The sequence below is a fragment of the Cryptomeria japonica genome, chromosome 11, assembly GCF_030272615.1.
Source record: "Cryptomeria japonica chromosome 11, Sugi_1.0, whole genome shotgun sequence".
NCBI lineage: Eukaryota > Viridiplantae > Streptophyta > Pinopsida > Cupressales > Cupressaceae > Cryptomeria > Cryptomeria japonica.
This window is the reverse complement of record NC_081415.1, coordinates 523,259,341-523,280,815: the sequence shown is the minus strand read 5'-3', so window position 1 is coordinate 523,280,815 and position 21,475 is coordinate 523,259,341. Positions and strand designations below refer to the sequence as shown.

Here is a 21,475-nt window from a genome sequence, read left to right as displayed (position 1 = left end):
GACATTCTCTAGATTTAGTATGTTACTTAATGTATGATTTAAGATTGATCAATAAGAAGAGATAATGTTCAGATTTTAGTGACAATTGAAACCAAGAATATAAAAAATGTTACAAAGACTGCAGCTGAGAGTTAGATCAAGAATTTATTAGGAGCAGTTGCATAGATCCTACAACTTAAGGAGAATTAAATTTTGGGGCCCATGAATACATAGGTTTGAGGTACCATAAAATCGCAGCCCTACATGTTAGGGCTATCGGAACAGGTTTCGAACCCCTCATGATGCGGTTTCCCATCCCATTCAAATTTAGTTGTCAGGAAGCCCTGGCAGTGTTTATGGATTTGTCTGGGTTCGAACCCGGGCCTGTGCTTTTATGGATTCTTAATTTCCCTTTGTTTTGCGTTTTCCCATCCCGATCAATTTTAGTTATCAGGACGACCTGGCACTGTTTATGGATTTGTCTGGGTTCGAACCGGGGCCTTTGCATTTATGGATTCTTAATTTCCTTTTATTTTTCCCTCTGGCTGGTTGACAGTTACCCTCACATGGGAAACATGGGCAGTTCAACTCAATGGCAACTGGCGAGTTAATAGTGTGATCGATCTCTTAATAGACTTCTTCTCTAGCGCATTAATCATTTTAAATTATAAATTTCGGCACAATAAATGGTTGGGCTTCTCTCATTTCCACGAGAGTCACGAGCTTCCTATTTATTTTGAGAATTAGTTTTAAAGGGTTTAGTTTATTCTATGGAGGCCAAGTCAGACTGGTTCAAATTACATATATTAAGCTTATATTTTTAAGCTTAAAAGTGTTAAACATTCAGAATTGACTGACATTCTCTAGATTTAGTATGTTACTTAATGTATGATTTAAGATTGATCAATAAGAAGAGATAATGTTCAGATTTTAGTGACAATTGAAACCAAGAATATAAAATATTTTGCTTTAAGTTTATTCACAGAAATCTAGTGCGGCACTGAAGCTTTGTGTTCAGATGGAGCTTGACTTCGATGCTGATTTCGTTGAAGCTGACGAGGAATCCTTGGGTACTCTGGTTAGAAGGAATTCCAAAGTTGAGCGAGGGACGAATTTGAAGGAAAATGTTGCTAGCGATACAGTGAAGCCTGAAATGAACACGAACTTGGTCACATCTGGTGGAGAAAATAGTGATATTAATTCGGCGAGTACTTCACTGGAAAAGGCAGCGAACACATGTGAGCGGGAAACAAAAATGAACACGAATTTTGGCTCGTCTGACGAGGAATCCTCCATTACTCTGGTTTTAAACATTTCTGAACTTCATACAGGAAGAAATTTGAAGGAAAGTGAGGCTAGTGGTTGCAAGACCATGAACAGCGACATTGAAGTTGTATTCAACGAAGTTCAAAACAGCGAGGTAAAGCTAGGTGGGAAAATCTTTGAGGCTGAACAATCTCAAGTAACCACGGCGGAACATACCGAACGGCATGAAAACAAAGAATATTTTGATGGAGCGCGGTTAATTGCATATCCTCTCAGCATGGACGCGTCAAATAAATCTGTAGTCTTGAAGGACATGCCTGTTGATTCGACGCATCTAAAAGCCTCGTTACAACCAAGCGTGTACTATGTGGAGGACAAAGGTAACACACATTGCCCATTTCATTTCCTCGTCTTTTTTTTTTCATTGATCAAGATGTTAGCTATAGGAGATTCGAACTCGACACCTTACAGTTATTGAAGATCGAAATATTGGTTATGAAACTTGAATCAGTTGCCTTTACAATTTAATTGTAGCTCAACTAGCGGGCCCAAGCTATACAACCCCGTCTAGAGGGATCACCTTTGGGCTGAATCTCGATAACCGTACTAAAATTGTACTAAATCTGATGCACATGTCTACCGTGACCGGTTCGAACTTAGACTGCTGTAGGATATTTGACGAGCCTTAATTGTCTTGTCTTTCTCATCTGTTTCATATGTATGCGTTGTCATGCCTGATTCAACTAAAACCCGTAGGTTCTCAGGAAATTTATTCAGATTTATTATATGGAAAAACCCCAATAGCAGGGCGAAGTGCATATTTTTGTGATTTGCTTGAAATTGCCCAAACGACCTAGAAATTGTCATAAGCATTAAAGGAAGAATCCACGAGCCGAATTGGGTTTGTAACATCTTAGAAGTGGAAATTGTAGCAGAAACATCAGCTGAGAATTTGAGTACCATACAATGTCCCGAAACAGTGAAAAATGAATCAGAGGCACATGAAACATTTTGATTCTACAGGGATTTTTTAATGTGTCCAAAACATTTTTAGATTTTAATTTAAGGCGAAGATCAGACTTTCAGATGTCATAACTTTCTATTTCAGAGGTTGATTGCAGCCCCTCTTTCTTATATTGTAAAGCTTGGAAGAATATTTATTTTGGGAAAAAAAAAAATCACACTCTAAATTAAAAAAAAGTGAGGTTTTCTATTTTATAATCTGAAAATTATTATTTTTTAAAATTCAACTGTAGAAATAATGTTAAAGACACTATCAACAAATTTTCTTGTTTGGTTTTGACTATTTGTCTTAATAGAATTATGAGTTAACCTCTTGAAACAAGCTTTTTTCTAATAATATAAATATAACAACATAAATATATTATAAATAGATAACCATTTTTATTTTTTATTTATCTTTATTTTTTTAAATATAAATTTTAAATCTATCTTAATTAAATTTTGAAATGTAATTATCTCTATCCATCTGTTTAATAATATAATATGTTTCTAAATTTTTATAATTAATAAAAATACAAAATAATAAAAAAATACAAGATATACAATTTCGATCATTACGACACGGTTGTTACTTTTACATTGGTGAGGATTTGTATAGCACGATCCACCAGCTCTTTGGTCACGATTTCTGTTTTAGTCAAATATACTCCTAGTCAACTTCCCATATCGCGACGAAACAAATTTACACTCTTCTTGTTAAAATCACGCGAAATTTCAGTGCCGCTTGTTAAGCAACACCTAAATTTCCCTGTATGAATGCATGCCAGTTGTAAGTTTAAAGCCTCGAGTTTGGTAACCGCAGGGAAAAGACATTTTTCTCACACGTGGTTAACAAATTTCTGTTTTAGGAAAAAGAATTTGAGAGAGTTGATCTTTTTTCCATTAATGATAGGCTCTATAGGTAGTATGTGAGCTTCCTCGATCCCCTGTAGCTCGCCAATGGCTCTCTCGTTTAGTTTTGCTATTTTATTTTATTTCAATGTGGCGGTGGCCACGCGATCTGGGCGTCTATATAATATCGATTTCCGCATCTCGCTATCAGGAACATAATATGGTCCCAACTTCAGGAGAATTGGAATTTGGGGCCCATCTATGCATATGTTTAAGCTACCATGAAATCGTAGCTGTCCATGTTAGGGCTATGGGCACAGGTCTCGAACTCTCACTTATGGTGCGTTTTCCCATACGTGTCAAATTTGGGTGCCACGAAGACCTGACAGTGCTTATGGATTTGTCTGGGTTCGAACTCGGGCCTTTGCTTTTATGGATTCCTAATTTCCTTTTTTTCACTCTCGTACGTACTGGGTTGACGGTTCCCCTCAAATAGGAAGCAGACGTTCAGGACCACTTCTGGTCGATGAGCAGTGGCGAGTTTCCAGCAGTATGATTGCCCTCTTAAGAGACTTGTTTTTTACCACATTAAATGCACATTAAGTTATGAATTAGGTGCAATAATGGTCTGGTTTCTGTCAATTTCAAGAGTGTTATTAGCTGTTTGTTATTTAGAGGAGAGGATTAGCATTTCAATTGTTGTTATAGTAGTTGTTTGTTGATTTAATATTCATACTGGTTAATTTAATGTCTATTTTTTTATATATATTTTTTGACAATATTGCATCAATAGTTGTGAATTTAATATCTTCAATTTTTCTATATAAGATGATAGACTCACACATGTCTTGGAGACTCACACATTGAATCGGATGTTTTTCACTTTGAAAACCATTTGAACATCTTCGAAAGACAATTGACATAATTAATGATTCTTTTACATAGTTATTGATTTTGACATAGTTAATGATTCTTTTACTTTCAGACTGTGCGTTGTATTATCATTATTTCATTGATGAGCCACAATTAGAGAACCATACACTTTTTATACATAATTGAATAAAATGTACACTTAATTGTAAAAAGCAATCAATCATGTGATGCCACATCAGCTACACAAGTATAGGGTTCTTTTTACACACATCTTGGTAGAAAGCATGTTGATGTGGCACTGAAATCTTAATTATTAGCAGGGAACTTGCCAAGTAAGCTAATGTAAAAAATTGGGAGTGATTTAAAATTTTCATGTAAGATTTTAAGAAGTGTAAAATTAGGGTACTTAACTACCAGATCTTCTCTCTTACTTTGAGATTCAAGCTAGCGTAAAAAATTGGGAGTGATTTAAAATTTTCATGTAAGATTTTGAAAAGTGCAAAATTAGGATACTTACTACTAGATCTTTTTTCCTACTTTAAGAATTAATTTAATAAATTTATTTTATTTTATGTAAGTGAAATCAAACTTAACGCAAGATTTAGAAAATAATTAAGAATGGCTCAATGTTCAGATTTTAGTGGCATTTTATATTTGTTCATCATCCACTGCGGGTTCTTATCAAGATCTACAACTGACTTTCAAGAGAATTTGAAAGCTAACAATGATATTTCTAATTCGATAGACTGATGGTCTTGAAAACTATAAACAATGATTCTCCTGATCTCATAGACTGATGGTATATGAAGGATCATACTCATTCAAGATGAAGATTTGAGGCGAGGCATATAATTTTTTTCCACTTGCTGTGACTTTTACCAGTGGAGTTATTTTGCTTCAACTCCTCGGAGCTACATCTTCATCCTCTTTTGCTTAAGTTTATTCACAAAAGTCTACTGCGGCTCTGAAACTTCAGATGGAGCTTGACTTCAATGCTGATTTCGTTGAAGCTGACGAGGAATCCTTGGGTAGTCTTGTTAAAAGGAATTTCAAAGTTGATCGAGGGAAGGAAAACGTTGCTAACGATACAGTGAAGCCTGAAATGGACACGGATTTTGTCAAATCTGGCGGAAAAAATAGTTGTATTAATTCGGCGATTACTTTACTGGAAAAGGCAGCGAACAGGATATGTGAGCGGTAAACAAAAATGAACACGAATTGTGCCTTGTCTGATGAGTAATCCTCCAGTACTGAGTTTAAACACTTCTGAACTTAATACGGGAAGAAATTTGAAGGAAAATGAGGCCAGTGGTTGCAAGACCATGATGGGCGACATTAAAGTTGTATTCAATAAAGTTCAAAACAGCGAGGTGAAGCTAGGCGGCAATAGCTTTGAGGCTGAACAATCTCAAGTAACCACGGTTGAACATACCGAACGGCATGAAAATAAAAAGTATTTTAATGATGGGTCAATTGCACATCCTCTCTGTAAGTTATAAACAAGCAAAGAAAGATATATAATTAATACAAAACAGCAGAAAGCCAATAACATAAACGCAAAACACAAGTTTAACGTGGTTCACCACGAAGTCGCTACGACCACCAGAAACTCTGGGAGTTCTTCTATTAATCAATAATGCAAATACAACTCTACATCAAGCATGGACTGCACTCAGTATTTATAATCATATAGAGCTTTCAAGTGAAGAGTCTCTAGAAGATGAATGGTCGTGATCATTGGGCTTCACATCCCAACAATCTCCCACTTGAAGCTCAATCGGCACAGCCATGCCTCAACATTCCCTGCATTTCCAATTCTTCACACCAGAATCAGACGCATCAAAGATTTCACTTTCACCAAATTTTGCTCACAGACACTGCGGATAAGCCTTTTCCAACTCAAATAAGAATTAAAAACATCTTCTCCATAACTAGGAACATCCTCCGTGGGATTGGTGTCCAACCCACCCATATGTGGCAACTCTTCATCATTTCTAGTAGTCAACGGGAGAACCTCGACGGTGAGATACTCTGAAACGATAGCCAAATATCTGAAGGCAAAGAGGCATCGGTTATTATCACACCACATATAGTCGTGATCGTCTATGGAGACATACAGATTGCTGAACTCATGAGGACTCAACTGACCACAACGTATCAAAGAGGCGGTGTCTCTAACAGTAGACTTGATGTCACCAAAGAGACCAGAGACCAAATCTTTGCTCACTCTTCTATAAATATTCACAAACTCTCCACAATTTTTAAAATTGTTAGAGAAATTTTTTTCTTCGTTACAAGTCCATTCATTCTCCTCCCCATTTATTGCATGTGCCGAGAAGTGTTTAGAAAAAACAGAACGCATGGCTTTTCCAGCAGCACGATCTGCTATTGTAAGAGGGCTTAAGTCATTCTTGTCCACAATATCTACATGATTGCGAAAGTATTGGCGAATGGGCTTCCCTGCAGTGTCTGCAAGTTGCAAGTAATGGATGGCGAGGGGGAGTACGAGGGTTCAAATGAGGGAGGTGAGCTTCTCGACGACATTGAAATTTTTAACGGTCCCATGTCCCAAAACTCTATTTGCCACCACGGGCAACCCAGGACTCCATGCCTTGCACTCCTCCAGCAGGGTTTCAGACCTCAACATTTCCTGAATTCGGTTACTATGTTGGCAATGGACATAGCAGGTTCGTTTTGTAGACAACACTCGATCTCCCGGCCTATATTCGTGCTCCCATTGACAATTACCACTTCCACAGCGAGGAAATCTATCTAGAGGCTTGTGCTCATTATCATAAATGCCCGCAGCACATTCGAGAACTCCATCTCTATCGTAACGGTCTGCATCGTATTCCCCGGACGCAAAAAGGCCCACATCATTACCCACAAATTCATCAGAATGTCCAGTAGTGTCGAATACTGGCAAGCTTAGAAACCTCTCTGCCCCGTCGGCTTCCTCAGAAGCTGCAACTACACAGGCAGGTAGACTGATTCCACTATAGGGGGGCCTATTCTCGAATTTCTCAGCCTCTATAGCTTCCATTACCGGCTGACTCTGTATTACTTTGTCCAGCCAGTCGTGATCAAGTGTTTCAAACAGGGTCCGCTTGTCTAGCCGTTCATTCGCCTCTTCAACTTCCAAAATTTGAACTCGACACATGGAGTCCTTGTCCTCTGTATTCATTTCTACTTCCAAAGAACCTGAAACATTGTCTAATGTCGTAAAAAATTGTATTGAGGGTGGCCAATTCCTTTTTCAACTCTTCATTTCTTTTTTCTATATAAAACTTCCACTCTTTGGTAAATTGCTCTTTCAATTCTGCCATTTCATCTTCCATATGGCATATTTGCTCTGTGAGAATAAAATTTTCCTCCTGCAATTTCTCAATTCGTTCGTATAGGTAATCTTCCGAGCTGTAGGCCTCACCTCCTTCAAGTTCATCTTCATTCGCCAGTTCTGAGACTGCATCATCCTCACCTCGGGAGGCATCTTCCTCATCTTGGAAGGCAAACAAACCGGTCTCTTCTTCTTCAAACATCGAATACGACAAACCCTCTTCTTCTTCAGCCGAAGTCTCCTCCTTTTCCCAGCCATCCGACCAATAATGTTTGGTTTCAACCTTCACTTGGACATCACTCTCTACCGAGTCTAGACTGCTAATAAATTTTTTGATGACTGATTCAACTTCACCATCTGATTCGGCCTCATCATCTGAAACTTCAGCCTGTTTGTCGATAACATAAAAGCACCCAGCTCCGGGATCAAACACAAAGTAAGGGCACCCATATCCAGGATCAACTACCCAATCGGATCCCATCTCTGCTCAACATTTCACCGTTGCTCTGATACCAATTGTAAGTTATAAACGAGCAAAGAAAGATATATAATTAATACAAAACAGCAGAAAGCCAATAACATAAACGCAAAACACAAGTTTAACGTGGTTCATTACTAAGTGGCTACGTCCACCAGAAACGCAGGGAGTTCTTCTATTAATCAACAATGCAAATACAACTCTACATCAAGCATGGACTGTACTCGGTATTTATAATCATATAGAGCCTTCAAGTGAAGAATCTCTAGAAGACGAATGGTTGTGACCGTTGGGCTTCACATCCCAACAATTTATTATCTCTAATAGTTGATTTGATGTCCCCCCTTCCAAATCCACGAGAAACAAGAGGATAGGGTCCCTCTCATACTCTTATCAAGTTGGCCAAGAGTTGGAAGGATGGCCCAACTTCCATGCTCTTGAGCTTGATCAAGGAGGGTGGCCCCCTCCAAGGTGGACTGAGAATTGTAAGGATGGTCCCCCTTCCATGCTCTTGGCAATATTGAGGATGACCCACCTTAATATTTGCAAGTATTTCTAAGAAATTCACTATGTGATTGGCTCGGAGGGTTGTGCTACAATGTATTGAACTGTGTATTGTTTATGCTATGATGTATTGAATATAAATAATAGTATGATCTGGATTCTGAATATTATCTTAATTTCTTGATAACTAATATTTCTGATGTCAAATTTTTGTGATTACAATTGTTTGCAGGTCAAAGAACCAGGAATGTTTCCAAAGGGGACATTACATTACGTTGCTGTTCCATATATAAAATAATGGAAAAACAGTTCTCATGTTCTTGGCTTTACCTACAAAGAATTTTTTTTGGCGATCTATTTATATTATATTGATTGGTTACGTTGCTGATTATGGTAGTTAGAAAATGAAAACAGTGATGGCTAGGAAACCTTTGTATACTTCAAAGAAGACCTGTTACAAATAAGGAGCTAAATTTTAAAAAATAGGTGGCAGGGAGGTGCCAAAATTTCATATAGATTTTCTTAATTATCATATCGTTTTGTAAAATTACTGTTTTCTGTTTTTAATTCCCATAACCAGTATGCCATAATTACAGTGATAATGTTTCCTAGCCATCTCTGTAATTGTTAACAGAGATAATATTTCCAAATGTTTTTCATATTGTATACGAATATCAATAGTAATTTTACAAAACAATATGAAAAATATAGGAATAACTCATTAACGTTAATCTTACTAACTCTTAATGTTCATTGATTGATTATGTTGCTGTTTCATATGCAAAATACAGGAAAAATAGTTCCCATGTTCTTGGCTTTGGTTACAAGGAAAACTTTTGTCAATCTATTTATATTTTATAGTATATACGAAATACTTTATTGGATAGGCTTGCACTCTAGATAAGGTACCTTAAGGCTTAAAGAACATAAGTCACTATTCTTCTCTAGAGGCTGCAAATGCATCGACCTCGCTATTCTTCCCTATAGTTTGCAAATGCATTGACCTCTCTATTCTTCCCTATAGTTTGCAAATGCATGGACCTCCTATGCTTTATCACGACAATTGTGACTTCTAAATCTGAGTTCTGCAAATTCTGTGCAAACAAAATCTAAATATGCCACTTGAAAATCCATATAAATGCCAGTTGTGAGCTGAAAAGTGTAAAATCGCATGGGTAAAGTAGGCAAATTTTCTCTGATTTTCCCTGATTCTAATGTATTTACAGTCCAAAAACTCATTGAAAATTGTGGGTTAACAATGCTAAAAATATGGATCAGCAAACTTGGTGATTTCTGATTTTTGTGATTAATCACAATTTTTATTTTATTTTTGCTTCTATGGTTTATGGAACCAGTACATTTTTTTATGCCATCTATGCCATGTCATATTCATTAAATGACATCCAAGTCATATAATGCCTTATTAATGCACAAGTAAAATCCAGTGACTATTGAACAAGAACTTACTTGATAGAAAAGTGGAGTAAGGGATTCCATGTTAACTATGGACTTGTATCATTTGTGAACTTACTTTAACTGTTGCTTGACTAGATTGTTGTGTTGTTTGACCAGACTGTCTCCTATTGAACATGACCCGTAGTACTGTACATACTTGACTGTTTTGAGATTGCAAGTGAACCATTGACCCTGATAGTGTTCCCATTCTCGAGATTTGACTTAGAATAAATCGATGTCGATTGTTGAACTCACATTGAGTAAGGATTAAATGCTAGTCGAACTGTAGCATGAAATGCTGACTAAAAAAGAGATGATTAGTTGCTATAAATGCCGAATTTCGTTGGTATTTGTTTGACTAAGTCATAATTTCTGTCAATGTTTGAAACTTTGACTATTTGATTGTTATAAAATGTTAAACTTTATTCTTGTACTTTTCTACGCTTGCATCCCTGTCAAGATACCTATAATTTGTATTCATTAGGAAGACATTTATAAGTCATATCATAGGGAAATACTTGAATCCAAACCTATGCTTGTAAATCACTTCTGTCAGGAAAACTATTGTAGGTTTACACACTGGATTGAATCCCAGCGGAGATACCTGTGACTTTTCTTTGTGAGGAAGAGTCTTTAAGTTGTAGTATCAGGAATGTTTGAAATTTGAATCCCAGCTGAGACGTGGAAATCATTTTCCCAAGGAGACTTGCAGGTCATCCCATATTGTTTGAGTGACATTTGCAACCCATCTACATAAAGGTGATGCATGCAAGTCATCATATGATGACATTGACAACTTTTGAGTAACATTTGTAACCCATCCCTATGGTGTAGGCTTGTAACTAGATCTATATAGCAAATTGCCTGCATGAAATAACACATCATTGTGTAATTTGCATAGCACCATGACTTTCCCAGTGAAGCTGCACAGTTATCAACCTCTTCCAACCCAATCTCTAAGTGTCTGTAATTATATCAAAACTGTACATAAGAAATGCGTGATGATAAACATTTAAATACAAGGCCTGTGCACAGATAAAAACTTCAAAAAGCATGACTGAACATTGTAGTATAGTATATCACATCATTTGGAATGAAGAGAAAGGAGATTACACCCAACACAATATACCAGAAAGGTCTATGTTGAATTAATACATACTGATACAGGAGTACAAATGAATTCTCATAACATGATGACACATCATCACAACATAATTAGGCATGTGAGGTGCAAAGAAATATGTGGTTCCATGCAGGAACAAGCATTCCTTGTTTGGTTTCCATGTTACTATCATGTAGTGCAAACTAGCACGGGGGTGTAAATATGTGGTTCCATGCAGGAACGAGTATTCCTTGTTTGGGTTTCCATGTTACTATCATGTAGTGCAAACTAGCACGGGGTTGTAAAGTAATAGCAATAAGCAGTAGCTCATGTTTCTAGTATAGCTTGTAATCTATTTGAATCCTTGTTTTGCTGGTATAATAGCATCTTGTGGCCTAATCATCGGAACTAGTGAGGGAATGCTATAGTTGTGCTCCATTCTCCAATTGATGTTGGAGGCTGGACATAAACTATTACTTCCACTCTAAGTTACTGGTTCGGGTTTGGGCAAAATTTTTTTGGGTGTTGGGTTCGTTTTGGATTCGTCCATACAAAATCATATAAAAATCAGTTGCAGCAGTAATTAAGTTCAAAATACATTACCATATTAATAGTCAAACATAGTTACCATTATTACACCCCTTATTAAATAACAAAGAATGGTGACTAATGAGTAAGATAACTATAATCCAGAGTCAAAGAGTCAAATACATGACTAAGTTTCTTTATAAACTTATAAATCATTCTACAAGCATTACTTTTAAAATGAGTCTATTTGCAATTTTCAACCAATCTAATTATACCAACCATGCTCTTCTTAAAAAAACAAAGATAATGGTGTTATAATTGGCAAATATAAACAACTAAGTAAGAGTTTTTAACTCATTTCAATTAGTAGGACATATGATACACAATGTATTAACATTTACATTACACAATTTTTGCCATTTCCTTATTGTGACTTGAAGTGAAAAGAGAGAGAGAGCATCATCAAGGTGACATCCACCCTACCATGAAGCATTAAGCTTCCCCACGCTAGTCCATTGGAGGAACCCGGCCCATCACAAAGGATCTAGCAGCATGTGGTAACATGTATAATGGAATATAATTTATTACGTGAATCACTATTAAGCTAACTTACCTATATGCTCATGCAACACACATCTGATGCACTCATATACAGAACATATTTATATGGGGGAAAATTAAATCAATCTAATTAATCCACTCCTAAGTGTGAGTCAAAGATAATCAACATTTATAATATAAATTGTCCCAATCATCTCACTACGGTATCCGGATATTCAATAAGATAGATAACCAATACCAAGAGATAGAGCCCATAAGCACCATTTGATTCATTTGACATTCAACTTAGATAATGTATTTTGAAGTGATAATATTTAATAGATCATTCGTCCATAAGGAAAGCTAATTCATAACACAAACACACTTCTCAAACTCCACTTAATAAGTATAAATGATACAAGGGATCTTACTTTCTCCTCACGACTTATTTGGACATAAGTTATCACCTGGTATTTATAGAATGCAACCCATGTAAGGATTGTAACCTAATCGGTAACCTTTGACATACCTATATAAACAGTAATAGTTAGCATTTGAGTTCATGACATTGCAACCTATAAAACAATTAATAGTTTTCCAACTTGTAAGTTGCAATGAAAAGGGACAACGTCCAAATGCTCATAACTTTTTCGTCACTTGGCCAAATTTAAAACTTCAATATGTTCTGGAAAGAGGAAAGAATGAAGGTAAAAATATAGAAAGCATTCAATTGGAATCCTTTACATGTGCGAGCAGATTTGTCTGCAATGCTACTCACTATTGTATCCAGAACAACAGTTAACAATGGGGCAGTCTTAGTTCTAGCTATTATAATTCATTCCTTAAGCAATAGATTAGCTGGATACATTTAAGAAAACCTTGGAAGATGTTCTAGCAACCAAATTGGATCAGTAGAACTTAGAAATCATAGTGTAGTGATAACCTTTGACAAGTTGGTAAACAAGACCATGCTGTACAAGCAATCTTCTATTTCAATTTTTTATTTCTATCTTAGATTCCATTGTGCTTTACTAATTGTGCTATAGAGAATATATCTATAATAATGAACTTTAGTTATATTTATTTTGGTGAGCACATACCATTCATATGCATTTGGTAAGATATGCATTTATTATTTATAAAAGCTGTTCAAATATGACATTAAGACCTCAGAGAGCTCCTCAAAGGAGACTTACATTTTTGACTCCCTATGTCAATAAAACCAAGAAGATCATATATGAATAAGAGATATCATTCACGTAGATAGAAAGATGCCAATTGATATCGAAATTATATGAAACATAACTGCTCTTATAGGTTTTCCTCTGCTATTATTGCAACATATGACCTGCACAAATCTGCAAGTCTTTCTCTTCCTTATATCATTTTCCACATTAGTTCTTAAATATGAAATTTGATCATATTAAACTATTTCTTATTTTAATTGGGATATTAAATTAATACTTTTTTCCTTATTTTATTTAGCTTTTATTGTATGAGACATCCAATAATAACATAAGCTATACAATTTATAACTTTGCAAGAAGAATGCAAAGTTGACATATGTCAATGGATTGACCTCTACTAATTCACCATATGAGAAGATGGTTGTGCCTACTATTGTATTTATAGAATTTTCTATTGCTGGCAGCTACTAATTAATTCTATTGTGGAGATTGTCATTCGAATTAGGGGTTTATTGCACTCAGCCCACCACAAATTTTACATTCTCTGCATTAATAAAATGCAGATTACACATTTGTATGTACAGTATATTAAGACTTATATGATTATGTAGCATGGAAGGGCATTTCCCATGCCTAACATTGTTAAATGGATATATTTTTTGATTGTTAAGATTTACTTTTCTACAAGATTAGGGATTGAATTATCTTTTCAAAACCATATTTTATACTCTGTCGTAGTGCTTTATTACAGTAGTTCATTCATGACTCTACATGCCAATCTTGCATAAAATATGAAATATGCTCATTTATCTTAATTCTTTTAGTGTACTTGCAAATTCTGACTCCCCTCCTAAAGCAGAATACTTGTAACTGTGTGGCATATTGCTCAAAAATTGGTGTATGGCACCTGCCAAGTAAAAGACATCAATAATGTCTTCCCCTCTTTGAACAAAACGGTTTCCATATACCTTCGAAATCCAAGATAATTGAAAGATTGCTGTTTTTTTCTAGTTCTACAAGCTAACATATCCTAGCTATATAGCATCAAATATATGGTTGCAGGTTGGAATGTTGTGCTGATAAATCAATCCCCATAGATTTTTAAAAATCAAAGATAGTTGAAAGAGTAGTGTTTGTGTTTTAATATTATATAGAATTTATAAATTGAGATATGATTGCAGGTTCTCAAATCAATGCGAATTTGGACAGAGGAAGTGAAACTATTGAGTATGAAAGTAAAGAAACTGAGAACCAACTGAGAGAAAACCAGATTAGGATACTTGAGAATAGTGCATTAGAAGGAAAAGTAGAAGATATTGTCAAAATTCTGAAGGAACAGCAATCACATGATGTAATTTGCCCTAACTGTGGAGCATGCATAACTGAACGAATCATTTTACGTAAAAGGAAGCGGACAAGTCTGGTTTCAGAAGGTAATCCTGATGGGCAAACTGCTGTATCTGAGGAGGAACATGAAATAACTGAAGACCAGAGCAACAGGTTAGAGATGTCCATTGAACATTATGAAGAAACTGAAGCTTATGGATGCTTGGCATGCTTGCACATTATCATCGAACGCGGTACAACTTTTTGGCATTTAAATCAGAAAATTCATTTATTTCTCATGCATTATGAAATATGAAAGCATGCAAAATCAATAATGGGCATGTCATGTGCAAATATATGCAACAAAATTTGGTAAAAGCAACTTACTAAATGTATCAAGATAGAGAAAAACTATATCAATTGAACCTCATTCTCATTTAGAAATTAATACTAATCAAACAAGAATTTGCATCACCAATCACTAAAAAACACTGCAATATACATAATGTTAGTGTTGGAAACATTTTAACTGTAGTTATTTGTTTTTCTATTCTAGATTGCAAGAAATAAACTATCTTGAACCACCTTGAATAAAGATATCAAATTCCATGATTTTACCTTTTTGCTCTGATTTAGTACTGTTCCGATTTGCTATCCTTCTCTTTGGTTGATAGGAAACGTGTTTTACTTTCTTCACCAGATATAATCCTCCCCTCAATGTTCTTGAAAAAAAGAAAAGAAAATTCATTACCGATGATTAGAAATCACCTGTAGGATGGATGTTCATGTGTTTCTTCTTCTCAAAGAGATTCTACAGATTATTTACAGATATTCTTGTTTGTGTATTCATTTTAAGTAGAATAAGCTGATAGAACACCAAAGAGAAACAGATGCTTTATGAAGAAAATATTTTCTGCCTAGGTTTGGTTGTTCCTTAGAATCTTCTAATTGGCATGCTTTATCTGGCCCATATTTACAGATAAAGATTCCCTGAGGATATTTGCTTCTGATTCACAGTAGGACTATTGTGTCCTTTCAACTACGACTTTGAATAAAAAGTTTTAAAGATATTTTTGCAATTTTATGAAAACCAAATAGATTTTCTGTCTAAGCTGGGCTTCATGTCTGAGAAAAATAGTTATGTCGCAAAATCTTCCTTTCATAAGTGAATTTTGTCTTCAAGTTTACAGGGATGCTCAAATATATTTTTAGCATATTGAAGTTCACTGTTTTATTGAAAACTATATACTTGATAATTTTCTAATCTGAAGAGCATATTTGCTTCTACCGAGCAGGAAAGAGTGATAGTTTGATCTCCATGTTATAAATGGTTATGTTGGAGACCATTTATTTGAAACCAATAAATTGAACTAAGAAAAATGCTGAAATGCTGAACTGTAGACATGTTTGCAGTATGAGGTGTCTGAATCATTTTATTGTAGCTTAAGACAGCATTTGTTAAGCTTTTTGCATTTACATGGTACGTGAGAATTTAACAATAAACTACCCTATGATAAAAAGTTTCAGAATGCTAACTTCTGTCAGTAACTACCCACTTTCTAAAGATGGCCTTCAATAATTTATCCTTGAGAATTTAATAATATGACAAGTAATGATTGCCTATTGTTTTAGTGCCAAGAAGAATGATACATGAATGCTTTGCATTTGACATAGAGCTCTTAACAAGATCTCTATGAAAAACAGGCACTGACTACCTCTGATTGATAATTTACTTGATGCGCTGCAAGATGTTAAGGATTTTCCAAAGTTTGCCTAGAAGTTGGGTTATTGTAGTTTTGAAAACAATTTGAGGGGTGTGTCAATGGCTTTTTCACCATTCTGACTGTGTAATAGATGGGATAAATTCGCAAGGTTGATGAATGGGCTGCTCTGAGCAAGCATCTATTCATGCATGATGTACCTGGAGGCTGGATCACATTCTTGTTTTCAACAATATATGGGAAGACACATAATTTACATCAAGAATTAGAGACTTTAAAGAAAGTGATTTCTGCTCAACTTGAATAAATTTGGATTTCTAAGGAAATCATTGATCTATTCTAGATTATATGGTTGGTGGCTTGAAGAAATTTTAATTTTTAAGGAAATTATTGGTTTATTCTAGAGTATATGATTGAAGGAGAGATGGGGATTGACCTGTAAATGATTGAGGCTATTTTGAGATGGCCTAAGCTGTCCAATGTCACCGAAGAAAGTTCATGTTGCTGTTCAATATTTTTGAAGTTTTTTGCCTCTTTTTTCAAAAAATTTAAATCATATGTGTGCTCTTATGGCAACTTGCAAGTCTTTTACTTGGGATAGAATGCAGCAAGTTGCTTTTGAGTGACTCAAGTATTAAGTCAATAACGCTCCAGTTTCAGTTTTGTTTTTGGCTTTACAAAATTGCAACTAGCTTTTGAGATAGAGTTAGACATATTGAGGTATCCAATGGGAGTGCTGCTAATGCAAACAGAAAGGCTGGAAAGTTATTATTCCAATTTGTTTTGGGGGGAAGTCATTAATTGGCCATAAGACTAGGAGTTGCATGCATTAGTGCAATACATTTATGAGAATAAAGTCTCATAGACCACCCAAGTGGTGAAGAAGTAGAAGCATTACCCGATGAGGAAGAAAATGTGCTCCACAACCATTATCCATTGTTATAATATTTGCAGACACAAAATAAATCACAAGAAGCACATAATTTCAAATGGATGTAATTTATTTGATAGTTCTACTTGGTGATTAAGTATAATAAGTGCACAAAAATCAAGGTAGCCAATATGCTTATTAGGTCTATTATGTTAAAAATGCAATCTGAACCATAGTTTAAAACCTTTTGATTACTTGCACTTGTAGGACTAATGAGTAATTGTGTGTCAGAAATGACGCCAAGTAATTTGCAACAATACTTGGTTGCATAATTACAAGACTCAGCGAGTCTTGGCAAGACTTGCTGAGTCCCGAGGTAGGTCGCCTCTACCGAGGCCAAGCGACCCTGGACTCAGACTCGGTCGAGTTTGGCCAGGTCTTGGCAGACTTGGTGAGTCTGCCAGACTTGGCAGACTCACCGAGTCCCGAGGCCTGGACTTTGCCACCCAGGCAACAATAAAAAAGCCAAAAAAAATTAAAATGCGTTTGTTTTAAATGAAACAAAAGGTAAATATGTTTTGACTCTCACCCTCAAAAGTCATTTTTCTTGTTTGCAAACACAAGGAGAGAAAAAGAGGGTTTTGAGCAAAAAAATAGAGGCTTTGAAGAGCCGACCAGCAAATAGATTGAAGAGATTGCAATTGTTGATTGTTTGTGCAAGTTTGTAGCTTGCATTCAAGCATTTAAAGGCATTAGAGAAGGATTTGGAAGAGGTTTCTAACAAATTTATAGAGGTAAGTACCCTTTTTTTGTTATTTTTTGATTTTCTTATTTCCATATTTCCATTTTTTTGTACATTTTTTTTGTTTTTGTTTTATTTTATATTAACGTAAAAAATATGAAAGTTGAAACCCTAGTTTTGTTTTTTCTTTCTATTATTTATTTTTAAGTTTTAATTTATTTAAAATAAGAGACATTATGCTGATTTTTTCCATTTATAATATATTGTAGCATAATGTCTCAGCGTAGTGGAAGTGGTGCCTTAAAGGCAGCCTCGGTTTGAAAGGATAGGGCTTGAAAAAATGGCATCCCTGGTTCAAAAAATGGAGAAGTAACATGTATTCATTGCAAAACAAAATATAATGGGGGAGGTATTAACCGGCTGAAATATCACATTGCACAAATAGAATGCCATGATGCAAAACCATGCAAAAAAGCACCCCTTAAGGATATTCGTGAAGTGCAAGCTCAATTAGAGGAATTTGAAGAGAAAATAATTAAAAAGGAAGCAAATGGCAGCCATTGGTGGAGAGGCTTCTTCGAATCCTTGACCTCCATTCCCTGGATCTGGAAGTCATGGTAGCACGAGTGCGAGCATTGGGCCTCGCATTCATAAAAATAAACTCACATTAGACTCACTTATTGTTCCACGCACAACTCTGGATGCCCAACCATCGCTTGAGAGCATGGGTTGGAATAAGGAGAAGCATGATGCTACGGAAATGGCAATTGGAGACTTTTGGTTCTACAACAACATTACATTTCACGCAGCGAGGTATTCATTAGTATTTTTATTTCTATGTCTTGATTTTTTTGCTTTTAAGAAATTGAGAATTTAAGAGTATGCCACCTTGATTATTTTAATTTTTAAAGTTACAAGTAAAAGTTAATAGTTATTAGTAAATACTTATTCCATTTATTTAATTTGTTTTAGGTCTCCATACTGGCAAATTATGGTAGATACCATTATTGGTTGTGGTCAGCGGTTCAAAGCCCCTAATGATGAGGAGATAAAAGGCCCTATTTTGAATCAAAAGGTGGTTGATGTTGAAGCCAAAATTGCTGAGCAACGTGAGATATGGAGGAAGAGTTGCACCATCGTGACTGATGGTTGGACCCATAGTTGAAAATCTCAGACTCGCCTCGGACTCGGCAAACCAAAATTTTGGACTCGGACTCGGACTCGTGAAAGACTCGCAAAAGACTCGGCAAAAAAAAAAACCGTAGTTTTACAAAAAAAACATAAAGAAATTAATGCATTTAGAGAACATAAGTGCCATAATTGAAACATTACACATGTCATATGATCTACAAAGTACAAACACGCAATATTTGAAATTTCATCATTCATGGCAGCATATTCAAGTTTCAAGTTTCAACTCTAAAATGTATAATGGCAGCATAAGTATATAAATGTTCACAAAATTACATATAATGATATGTCCAAGTCTAACTCCAAATGTGAAAAACAACAATGTGAATGAACAAACCAAAGAGAAGACTACATCTTCCTCTTTGTATTTTTCCTAATATAGCTCAATTTTTCAGGCCTTGAGCTAGAAGTAGTAGCAGTGGGTGTTGTGGTATCTAAATGGTGAGATGATTCTTCTTCAAAGTCAAAGTCCTCATCATCATCCTCATCTTCGTCCTCATCTTCATCCAATCTTGCTCCTTCTGCATCTTGTGCTGCTCCTCTCTCTATTTCTGCAATTTCTTCTTCGGTAAGGAGGACATCATCACCATCATTTTGTTCATTCATGGTCCAATCACCATATGGATCAATTTCATCCAAGTCAATGGCCTCATGTGAAACACCCTCCACCTGTTTAACTCGAAGGCGAAGGTTGTACCGAACAAATACTAGATCATTGAGCCGCTTTTGTGACAATCTATTTCTCTTCTTTGTGTGAATGCTCTCAAAGACACTCCAATTTCGTTCACACCCAGAAGCACTGCATGGCTGAGACAAAACACGGATAGCTATCTTTTGAAGATTAGGCGTGCCGGCACCATAATTCTCCCACCATAAATCTACAAAAAACATTTAGAAATATTAGAATTGAGAAAAAAATGTAACAATCAAGTTTGTAGGTTTTTTCTTGCACTATTGAACTAAGTTACTAAATTTTTTACCTGGTTGTTGTTTTCCTCTCCTATCAATTGCTAGTTGTGATGAGAAGAGTCTCCCCTCTACACTTTTGTAGATCTTGAACAATGAACATTTCCAAATTCAGAAATAGATACTAGATAGTCAAAGTGTCAGACTCAAATTCAATAATGAACATTTCCAAATTCATAAATAAAGATAGAGCAATTGCAAATGTCAAATCTCACCTCCAACTCATCAAGAACCTTGTCTCTCAACTCAGGATCAGGTGTCATCTTATCAATGCATGTAATAACACCTGCCATGACCTCCTCATTAGCCCTAAATGAATCAGAGAAGTAGAATTTCGGGTTCAAAAAGTAGGCAAAGGCATGTATCGGTTGGTGGAGTTGGTTTGTCCACCTATGATCAATGATGCGCCAAAGGATTTCATATTTTCTTGTATTTCCACGATAGTAATGTGAAATGGCCTCTTTGGCCCTATCCATGGCCTTATAAATGAAATCCATTGGCATGCCCTCTCCATCCACCATACGAAGAACCCTTACCAAAGGTTCTGTCACCTAAAAAAATTAAAACAAATTTTAAATTAGTACAAAATCAACCCCTAAAAAATAAAATCAGCAAATAGACAAGATTGTATAAACTTTACTTTTGTGTTTGTTACTTACCACAGTCAACTCCTCTCCACTTTTATTGAACCCTTCATCAAAAACAATGCTCACAATCTTCTCTGCTTCAGGTCTTTTGGAGTATGCAGACCCCAACCAAGCATCTGACACAAACATCTGCTTAAGATGAGGAATGGCACTAAGAATGCTCTGCAAAGTGATGAAGTGGCTAGCAAATCATGTCACTCCAGGTCGCACAAGGTCCTTGCCATTTGTGTGTTTTCTCATCAAAGCAAGCACCCAAGTATGGTTGTAGATGAATTTGGTGACACTTTTTGCATCTTCAACCACCTTCTTCACCCATCCAATCTTCCCAATGTCCTCTAGCACCAAGTCCAAGCAATGTGCAACACAAGGACTCCATGTAATCGAAGGATGCCTCTCCATAAGCATTCTACCTGCAGATACATATGCAGTTGCGTTGTCCGTGATAATTTGGACAACATTCTCAACTCCAACTTCCCGAACCACACCATCCAACAGATTACACAAAGTCTCTGCATTTTTTATTTCATTTGAGGCATCAATAGACTTTATGAATACCATTGCACCATTTGAAGCCACCAAGAAGTTGAGAAGAGTCCTATTCCGTCCATCTGTCCATCCATCAGATAAAATGCTGCATCCTTTTCTCTTCCAATACCTTTTCTGATCATCAACCACACCTTTTGTATTTTGCACAACTTTCTCTAGCAATGGCCCACTGAAGTCATGACCTGTTGGGGCCTTAAACCCCTTACCCACCACTGTACATTCATTAACAAAACTTTCCCAATACACATTGTTTGCTGCATTGAAAGATAGATTATTGTAAAACCAAAAGTTTGAAGCTGCTATCCATGCTTGTTCATGCTTCTCTCTATTCCATCCTGTACCTTCAAGTGAAGGTTGTGCAC

The 21,475-nt window shown here is 35.9% G+C and overlaps 2 protein-coding genes across 2 annotated transcripts; one reads left to right on the top strand and one right to left on the bottom strand.

The window, feature by feature from the left end:
* Window positions 1–329: 329 nt before the first annotated feature.
* On the top strand, window positions 330–18,928 carry LOC131035158 (uncharacterized). The gene is made up of 4 exons (XM_057966804.2): window positions 330–1,625; window positions 14,285–14,683; window positions 18,435–18,576; window positions 18,736–18,928. Exons 1-4 carry the CDS (start codon window positions 998–1,000, stop codon window positions 18,926–18,928), a joined length of 1,362 nt encoding a protein of 453 aa, XP_057822787.2. The 5' UTR covers window positions 330–997.
* A 333-nt stretch (window positions 18,929–19,261) lies between these two features.
* Window positions 19,262–20,316, bottom strand: LOC131860284 (uncharacterized). Its single transcript, XM_059214672.1, has 3 exons — window positions 20,136–20,316; window positions 19,935–20,007; window positions 19,262–19,832 (listed from the first exon to the last, which is right to left on the bottom strand). The coding sequence occupies exons 1-3, from the start codon at window positions 20,211–20,213 to the stop codon at window positions 19,303–19,305; spliced, it is 681 nt and encodes a 226-aa protein (XP_059070655.1). The 5' UTR covers window positions 20,214–20,316; the 3' UTR covers window positions 19,262–19,302.
* Between the last annotated feature and the right edge of the window lie 1,159 nt (window positions 20,317–21,475).

Excerpts from the sequence above, each read along its gene's own strand:
- LOC131035158 (XM_057966804.2), top strand. The coding sequence starts at position 998 with ATGGAGCTTGACTTCGATGCTGATTTCGTTGAAGCTGACGAGGAATCC. Across the intron at positions 1,626-14,284 it reads GTACTATGTGGAGGACAAAG|GTTCTCAAATCAATGCGAAT; the intron begins GTAACACACATT and ends ATATGATTGCAG. Across the intron at positions 14,684-18,434 it reads GCACATTATCATCGAACGCG|ACTCACTTATTGTTCCACGC; the intron begins GTACAACTTTTT and ends AACTCACATTAG.
- LOC131860284 (XM_059214672.1), bottom strand. The coding sequence starts at position 20,213 with ATGGCAGGTGTTATTACATGCATTGATAAGATGACACCTGATCCTGAG. Across the intron at positions 20,008-20,135 it reads AGGTTCTTGATGAGTTGGAG|ATCTACAAAAGTGTAGAGGG; the intron begins GTGAGATTTGAC and ends TCATTGTTCAAG. Across the intron at positions 19,833-19,934 it reads GAGAGGAAAACAACAACCAG|ATTTATGGTGGGAGAATTAT; the intron begins GTAAAAAATTTA and ends TGTTTTTTGTAG.